Below are 8,849 nucleotides of genomic sequence, written 5' to 3'. Positions count from 1 at the left end.
ATTAGTTGTGCAGCTGGTGAACTCTGACCTGAGTTGTTATAGGACAACTCCAAGCTTAATGCAACCTTGGCAGAGAGCCACCACCTTTTTCACCCATTAGTCCAGTCGTTTTCCAGGCTGAAAAGCATCCCTGACCTGTTTCAACAACAAAGAAAGGATTTGTGGAATTACACATTGCAGGATGTACATAAGGTGTCAGAAAAATATCTGAGTTGATGTTATAACATGTAAAAATAGTATGGAAAGTTTACTCTGTGGTTGTGCAATTAAAACAAACTGAAAACCTTGAATGGGAAGAGAAATGGGTGCGCAACTTCTCTTCTACTCCTTAACAGCACCATCTTCTCCACCAGCACCACGTGTGGGTCCACAGTGTGGCTTGGACCCATCACACAGTGACTCAGGCTGCTCTCCATTTGAAAAATTAAATGGGAGAGAGGGAGAGGGAGGGGAGAGATGGAGGAGGTGTTTGGCAGAGTTAAATGAGGCCCCCCAAGATTAAAAAAAAAAAAAAACATGCTGAGCTCAGCACAACTTCTACAATCTCAATCACAGAGGAGGAGGTTGGCGCTGATGTAATGGTTGCCGTCGTGCTGCCGCTGCCTTGGCAGAGGAGGAGAGCTCGTCAGCACAGTCCCAGTAATTCACCCCTCCCCCCACCCCACACACACTCACTCTTTCCTTCCCCTCCTTCCTCTCCCATCCTGGATCAAGGGTACATCAGATATCATTAACAGACAAGGAAAAAAAATAAATAAATAAAGGCAAACTTTGACCAAGTGAAAAACCAGACATGGGGTATTAGATGTGGAGCTTTTCTCAACTGAAAGATTTTGGTTCCCAGAACACTGATTGTTGGTTGGTTAGCTGGCCAACCTTCACAGAACATTTTAAGTAGGTTGTACTAGTGTTCCCCTAAACATTATACTGCAGCCAAGCTTTGGAAAAACATTCCAGTAAGGTTCTCCAAATATTAGAAATGTTCTCGTGGATTTGACAGTCTTAACTCATTTGATCTGAGTTTTTTTTAGCTTCACTCCTTGGTGATGAGTTTGAAATTATACAGTACTGTCAATCTCTTTACAACTGTTTTTGTATTAGTTTTTAGTTCCCAAAGTAAGCTAGGAAATATTCTGCATAACCTTGTGCAGATGTTCTCTCCAAAGTTACTTCATGGTTTTTATCCCTGTAATCTTCAGAAATTTAGGTTCATCTTACTTAAAGATTCAATGTTATCAAGAATGAGAAGGTTTATTGTAGTTTGAGAATCATCTGCTGATCACTGGTAAACTCGCCACATGTATTTACCTGTAGAGTTAAATTAACCATTAAAAAAACTATTCAAAGAAAAGGAAAGAAAAAAAATGTACAGCAGAAGGTTCTGTGTTTAAATATTCTTAAATATTCTTTTTTCCTTGAACGAAACAAGACGATGAGGCTACTGCTGCTAAACACAAGGTATACAGTACACAATGAAGGTTTGAAAAACAGCTGTTTCACTTTTAAAAAATGGTCACAAAGGGGGAAAGGCATAACTTTTTAGCCAAAAAATTGATAAATAAATAAAGTTACAAGCTGTAAATTACAGCACAAACAACAACCAGCAGTAGGAAACCAAACATGGATTTATCTGAAAGGCCTCATTTGATTCCCAAAGATTTCTGGCTTTTAATCATGTTATAGAGCAAAGAATGTAACTTTGTTTCTGTGGCATTTAACATTCACACAAAACACATTGTTGATATCTTGCACTTGTATGATTAATAACAGTAAAATGATTGCAAACTAAGTATAAAGACATCCTTTCCAAAACTGGTAAATTATTCATATTTATTCAAAGGATTAGTGGGTCGAACAATGTGGCTATTTATTTATTTATTTATTTATTTTCAGAGGCTTTATTGCATCCCCAGTAAGCCTGTACTTGAATAAGCAATAAATCAGTGGAGTTTATTGAATCCTTTTGAACTTACTTTTCTCAAGACAGAAATTAAGAAGCAACTCTGTGTTTTAGATAGAAATAAAAACCATTCATAGATGAGAAATAAGTTGTTTTCAAACTGCTACATAAATCACAAACACAGCACACACAGGAATCATTGTTTAAACCAAATGTAATTTTATTTTGCTCAATGTCAGTGAGAAAATCAGTGATTACGCTTGAATTTAAATATCATGTGTAACTTCTCCAGTTAAGCCCTGGGAAAACATTAAAACCAGTGAAAGTGCTCTATAGCACAGAATGAGCTGGTGGAAAAGGCCGGCTCAGGGGTCGGACTGAGTATGGACTCGGTGGATATTATCATGAACAAACAGATGATGACTAAACTTAAAACTGTTCTGTCTCTCTTTTCTTGAATTCCTGCTGCAGTTTGCTTTTTTAATAAGCACTTTGTATAAAATTGGTGTTGATAATTAATGTATTTATGGTCATTTAACATTGTGTTGTGGCATTATTGTTGCAAAGGTCCACAGCAGAGTCCAGCTTGCGTGTTTTTGTTTCTATTTGTATTGTGTGTGAATGTACATGGCAACACAATTTCCTCTTTGGGGATTAATAAAGCTAAACCTTAACATTAATAAATGTTTATTATTGAAAGTAGATGCCATGCATGCATTTGTTTCATAAAGGTTTATTAAATTGGAACCTTTATACATAGAAACATACTTACATGTTGCTACATGATTTTGTCACTAATAGACTGGTGGTGTGGACATCCAGAGTTCTGTTCGCGTGGTCATTCATTTTCAATAAAGACAGACTGAAAACCTCTTTTCCATTTTAAAACTAAACTTAGAACTTTGAGGAATTGTGTGTGTGTGTGTAGTTTATAATACACAGTGTATAAGTGAACAAATTTCATGTATGTACTGTTTGTGTATTGTTCTGTGTAAACATCTTGCTAGTGTGACGCAAAACAAATTTCAGACGTGTCTGACAACAAAGGTGTATCGTATTGTATTCACTCTGTTGGTAGCAACCTCAGAGACCCTGCATGTGGGAAGAGAAAGTGAAACCATTGTAAGACATCTAAAGTGGACAGATGTGTGTACAACACCCACTGCTGTCGTCTGCGGGTCAGCTTGTTCTTCTTTCCGTTTTCGCCCTAACAGCAGTCGGTGACTCATGCTCTTTGTCAGTTTCCCAAAGTTAGTGAAAGCAGCTCAGAGTTTTCTTCTAAATTATTGCTGCCACCCAGTGTTCGTGCAAAAACACTGCTGCCAAAGAGAAGAGAAGAAAGCTGCAGGTAGATTGTTTAATGTGTCTTTTTCATATCCTCACTTAATCATTAGGTTTTTATCTTAATTGTTTATTTGTATCAATTGACATGTATTTTTGTGTGCATGTCACAGCTGAAAGCAGGAAAGAGTTGCAGGGATTGATTGAAGCGTGTGCAAACATGAACAAGCTTGAACAAGCTTGAAAGTCAACATTTGGCACCTTTATTCTTCAAAACAGTAAAAGAAAAGCTTTCTTTTAATTTCTTAAAGTAGTCTTCAGGAATAGGTCTCCAGGATTCTTGAAGGGCCTATTCCCAGTCTGTTCTTTGGATGTCAGCTGGAGTTCACTCTGTTCCCTGTCAAGACTATCCCACACCGCTTCAGTAATGTTTAAGTCCAGGCTCTGAGGCAGATTCATTAATTCATTAGACCCGTTGCCACTGATTTTCAATCCAATTCATGTGTCACTTATCATATCTCAGCCTTTTCTTCCAATTTCCCTTCCTTAAGAATGACTTCTTGACAGCCACCCTTCCTATGAGATCATTTCTGATGAGGCTTCAGTTAACAGTGATGAATCAGCTGAAGGGTCAGATGTATCGCTAATTGTACATTGCACACCATACCAACATTTGCCAAGTTTTCAGCCAATAATTCTTAAAATTAACTTGTTGGTGCAAAGATTTTATTCTATACCAGTCAAACTGTGTTGTCTTTGGCAATTTTGTAGATGTGTTGAAGAAATTGGAACATATTACAGTATGTGCCTTTGCAAGAGACTGCTAACAAAGTACCTACAATTTTCAAAAGGTTCTCTTTAAGATTGTTAATATATATGACACAATGCTGGTTCATCCTTTAGGTTAACTGCTTTTTTATGTTTTAATGAATCATCGATAAGTGTTCGGTAGCTTATTAAACGCTTTTCTTTGAAAATGGTCAGGTACAAAAACTGGACTGAAAAAAAGGTTAAAAAGAAGCAAATGTCCACAGTCTATCAGATAGATCTTTTATTATTCTGTATTAAAACAGTACATTAATTATTTAAGATCAACTTAAGCTGTAATGGTAACAAAGTTGCCATATGTACTAGAGTCAGAGGAACTAAAATTTAACTTTTCGCTTCAGATTTTGGTCAGTATTTTTACCTTAATGTATTTTTACTTTAGTTTAATTAAAGAAAATAAATGTTTTTACACTACTGATTACAATTCATTTCAAGTGCTTTTGCATTATTAGATTATACTTTAAAGTGTTCAACATCTTGTCTTATGTGAACGATTATTTCTAAACAGATTTACAGTTAAATTGGCTTAATCTTCTTTTTTATTTTTTGTGGTGAACATGGTATTTTGATAGTTAATAGTAATAGTTTCAATGGGTCAGCTTCTCTGATTTTAAATTTCACCGACTGAAGAGTTGATGTTTGATCGCAGATGTCAATTCGGGGCTCTGTTGCTTTCCCCTGACGTCACGACCAGGAAAATAAATCGAGAGACTACCACAGAGCGGGCGGAGGAGAAGCACACATTAAAGAAAAGATGGTGAGTATGAATGAAATTACATATTTAGTGCTTAGTTTAATATATGATATGGTCATAAACTAAGTAAAACTGGCAAAAGTGAGTTCGCTCTATTATCTCGGGAAACCCAGACTTAAGAGTCACCCAGTTTAACGTTAGCTAGCTAAGTTTTTCTGCACTGTGAGTAAGCAAAACAGCTCTATTTGCTAACGTTAGCTTCATTATGGTACCTAATTGACATGAAATTAATAAACGGTTTGTACTTAACTTACTCTGTCATATTGAATACTAATGTATCTCCCAGTAATCCCATGAAAATTTTAGAACTGCATTTATTCTTTGGTTGTGTAAACAGTTGGCATCGGGCTAACGCCAATTAGCTAACTGAAGTTAGCCACACTAGGCTGAGTTAGCATAGGTGCAACCGGCAGTGATGCCTTTACTTTCGTTTTGTTAAAGCTCACTGGCTTCTTGCGACAGATTAATAACTAATTTGATCTAATAATTTAAATATAATGGAAGTCACGGGGATTATTCTACAAACCTTTTGACAGTCTATATTTTATCTGAGTACAGATAATGTAATTAGCGACTTCAGCTTCTATGCAGCTTGCATTGGTTGCTGGATTCTTGTTCGTAGGTGCCTGAACACAAATAAGGCTCTATAAATTATTCAGTCACCGTAGTAATTTAAAACCTCCATCTAGAAAAGTCCTGGCTGCATATAGACACAGGACTATGTCGAGATAGGCGCAAGTGCTTAAGAAATATGTTAATTGGGAAACGGCTGATGATGCAGGACAGTTATGTAAGTTTGACTCTAGTTAATGGTGGGATTCATCTTGTTGATGTCAGTATCCACAATGGCTTGTTTTTATCCGTAGTTCCGCAATCAATACGACAACGATGTGACGGTGTGGAGCCCACAGGTAAGTTGCCATTTTCCTTTACACGTGTCTTTAACTAAACGCAACCATTACATTTTGTGCCAACAAAAGTATTTGTATTCATGCACAAACAGGGCCGCATTCATCAGATCGAATATGCAATGGAGGCAGTGAAGCAAGGGTCTGCAACTGTGGGGCTGAAATCCAAATCCCATGCAGTCCTGGTTGCACTAAAGGTATGATCATTACCTGCATTAATCCTGTTGATATACTCTCAGTGTTATTCATAATTTCAGAACAAGAACATTGCTGCCAACCTGATCACAGGTCATGATTTTGTTAGAACCACATTTACTTCATGGTGTCACTTGTATGTAGTATTCGCACTGTCTCTGTGATTACTCCACTTTAAGTAAAATTCTCCAGGACCAGTAATGTGCTTACAATTGTCAGTTACTCTAAACCTTCATTAATATTTAAAGTTGCTTTTGATTTTAACTCTTATTCTGATATGTTCAAACACACCAAGGCCCAGGAGAAAATTGTGTCTCAGCGTCATTAAAAATGTGATTATATAACTGTAACATGACAAGGTGATCCCACAATAAACATGTCACGGTTTGCTACTCTACAGAGAGCACAGTCTGAACTGGCTGCCCACCAAAAGAAGATTCTTCATGTGGACAACCATGTTGGTATTTCCATTGCTGGTCTGACAGCTGATGCCAGGCTGCTCTGGTAGGTTGCAACTATTTTGATGTTCTATATTAAATTGTTCAGTAAAGATGCTAATTAAAATAAGCATTTAGTTTAGTCAAAATTTCTATTTCTAAAATACCTTTTCCTTGTCTGAAAAACATTATAGTTGCTTTTACTTCAATCACGAGGGCAGTCTTGCTGTGTTGTAACATTTATTATCACACAGTTAATGGATTGATTCTGACATTTGATCTGCTTGCAAAAAGAAGTATACAGATCCTTTCATTAGATAAGTATTAGTTCTGTCCAAACTTTCCTTTTTCATGATTTTACTCTCCATTGGTTGATACTCAACCCTTGAACCAAATGAACATACACCATCTCTCCATCTGACGCGCATACAGCTAAGATTGAAGTACTGTCTTGTTTCACTATTACCACGGGGAAATGAAACCCTGAGGAACATTACTGGAAAAGTGATCTATGACTGATGGGGAAAAAACAGCATAATTTAAGATTATAATGACTGAAAATGGCTTCATAATAACATCTGTTCTTCTACAGTAACTTCATGCGTCAGGAGTGCTTGGACTCTAGATTTGTCTTTGACAGGCCCCTTCCCACATCGCGTCTTGTTTCTCTTGTTGGCAGCAGTATCCTTTCTACCTTTTAAGTTCTTACATGAAATGTTACATCTAAGCAGCCATAAAAAGAGTGTTTGACAATTTTATGTTTCAATTTAATGAAAAATGTGTTATCTGTTTTCCTTATAGAATAAGAGGATTTTTCTTTTTTTTTAAGCTGCATTTAAAAATCCAAATGATGTGTATAAATAGCAGTAATAATCCTTGACTAAAGCTCCAGAAACCCAAATCCCAACACAGAGATATGGAAGGAGGCCCTATGGTGTTGGACTCCTCATTGCTGGCTATGATGTAAGTTTATTTCCACATTTTCTTTAATATCACACTTTATTTGTAAACGCATATTAACTGGAAATAAGGGAATGTAGAAAATACGCTGTAGGATTGAGAGTCTCAGGAGGTATTTTATTCCAGCCCCTATAGGACTCCACAATAAATCATGTTTGTGTGCACTTTATTACTATTGATAGTAGTTTTTAACTTAATTTATTTACTGTTGTCATGTTGTGGTTTTGTATGGTAGTCAGAGTGCTTCATTATGGCAAATATTGTATGCTGCTGGACACCTAATTTTCCCCACTTGGGGATGAATAAAGTGTGTCCTATAATATCACCAGAGTTGATGTGTATTTGTTGTACATCACACAGGATATGGGACCTCACATTTTTCAGACCTGCCCATCAGCAAACTACTTTGACTGCAAAGCCATGTCCATTGGAGCACGCTCCCAGTCTGCACGCACATACCTGGAGAGGTTCATGGACAAGTTCTCCGACTGTAAGATTCAGTTTTTTTCTCAGCTTCATTTGCACCTCAGCAGCTAAATATGTGAAGCAGCTGTGTTATTAGCTAAATCATGGCCTTTTAGGACATGTGTTAGAAGTCTAGTCATTCTATTCTCTTCAGTTCTCAGCAACATCATTTTGCAACTTCAGTATGTTAATAGCATTGACAACTGTTCTTTTTTTTTTTTTTTTTTTTTTTTTTTTTTTATTGCAGGTAATCTGAATGAACTGGTCCAACATGGCCTCCGTGCTCTTAGAGAAACCCTCCCCACTGAGCAGGACCTCACCACCAAGGTACTCCAGTCCCTTCTCTCTGGCATGATGTGGCACCCTTCTGCACAAAACCTCTATCATGTTTGTCTTCATCATTGTCTAAAATGAAACCTGTAGTACCTTCTGCTTGCTACAAAAGCTTTCTGCACAGATTCAGAAACGTCTAAGAAGTATGATGAATAAAACTAGTTGCAGGTTGCTATGGGTTACATGTAATATGCATGTATGAAATCTGTATTAACGTACACAGGCCACTTATTATACAAGTATCTTGTTCTTTTTAGAATGTTTCTATTGGCATTGTGGGAAAGGAAATGGAGTTCACCATCTATGATGATGATGATGTTGCTCCATTCCTGGAGGGATTGGAGGAGAGGCCACAGAGAAAGGTACACCAAGAATGTATCCAGTCTAGAGTAGACTGTTTAATTACAGAAACCACAACTTTTTCTTTTCCTCCTCTCGTTTACAGTTTTTTAAAGAATATTATCACATATTTGTGTGTTCCCAGGTTGCTCAGCCTGCAGATGAACCTGCTGCTGGAGAAGTTCCTGATGAGCCAATGGAGCACTGAAGCAAAAACTGACTGGAGATCTGCTTCCTGTCGATCCCCGACCAGCCTGACACTTCACTGCTAATCAACAGAGAAATCCTTAGAGGGGGGAGAGTTGTTGTGATGTGCCACTTGCTAAAACTGTTAATCTCAAATAGTCTTTGCTAACATCATCCTATGTGATGTTGCTTTTGTATGAGTCAAATATACCATCACAGAAGTAATAAAGAATCATTTTTTTGGAACTGTGCTTCTGCTCATC

At 37.2% G+C, this 8,849-nt stretch overlaps 1 protein-coding gene across 1 annotated transcript; it reads left to right on the top strand.

Moving 5' to 3' along the window:
- The first annotated feature begins 4,664 nt into the window (after positions 1-4,664).
- psma1 (proteasome 20S subunit alpha 1) lies at positions 4,665-8,832 on the top strand. Its single transcript, XM_041997975.1, has 10 exons — positions 4,665-4,766; positions 5,630-5,674; positions 5,767-5,868; positions 6,267-6,370; positions 6,896-6,984; positions 7,196-7,266; positions 7,624-7,753; positions 7,976-8,055; positions 8,319-8,423; positions 8,546-8,832. The coding sequence occupies exons 1-10, from the start codon at positions 4,764-4,766 to the stop codon at positions 8,606-8,608; spliced, it is 792 nt and encodes a 263-aa protein (XP_041853909.1). The 5' UTR covers positions 4,665-4,763; the 3' UTR covers positions 8,609-8,832.
- The last annotated feature ends 17 nt before the right edge of the window (positions 8,833-8,849 follow it).

This window comes from Melanotaenia boesemani, chromosome 10 (genome assembly GCF_017639745.1).
Source record: "Melanotaenia boesemani isolate fMelBoe1 chromosome 10, fMelBoe1.pri, whole genome shotgun sequence".
Taxonomy (NCBI): domain Eukaryota; kingdom Metazoa; phylum Chordata; class Actinopteri; order Atheriniformes; family Melanotaeniidae; genus Melanotaenia; species Melanotaenia boesemani.
The sequence above is the reverse complement of the archived record's forward strand: the minus strand, read 5'-3'. Positions and strand labels throughout refer to the sequence as shown.

Coding starts and splice junctions, on each gene's coding strand:
- psma1 (XM_041997975.1), top strand. Junction 6,371..6,895: donor GCTGATGCCAGGCTGCTCTG/GTAGGTTGCAAC, acceptor GTTCTTCTACAG/TAACTTCATGCGTCAGGAGT. Junction 7,754..7,975: donor CATGGACAAGTTCTCCGACT/GTAAGATTCAGT, acceptor TTTTTATTGCAG/GTAATCTGAATGAACTGGTC.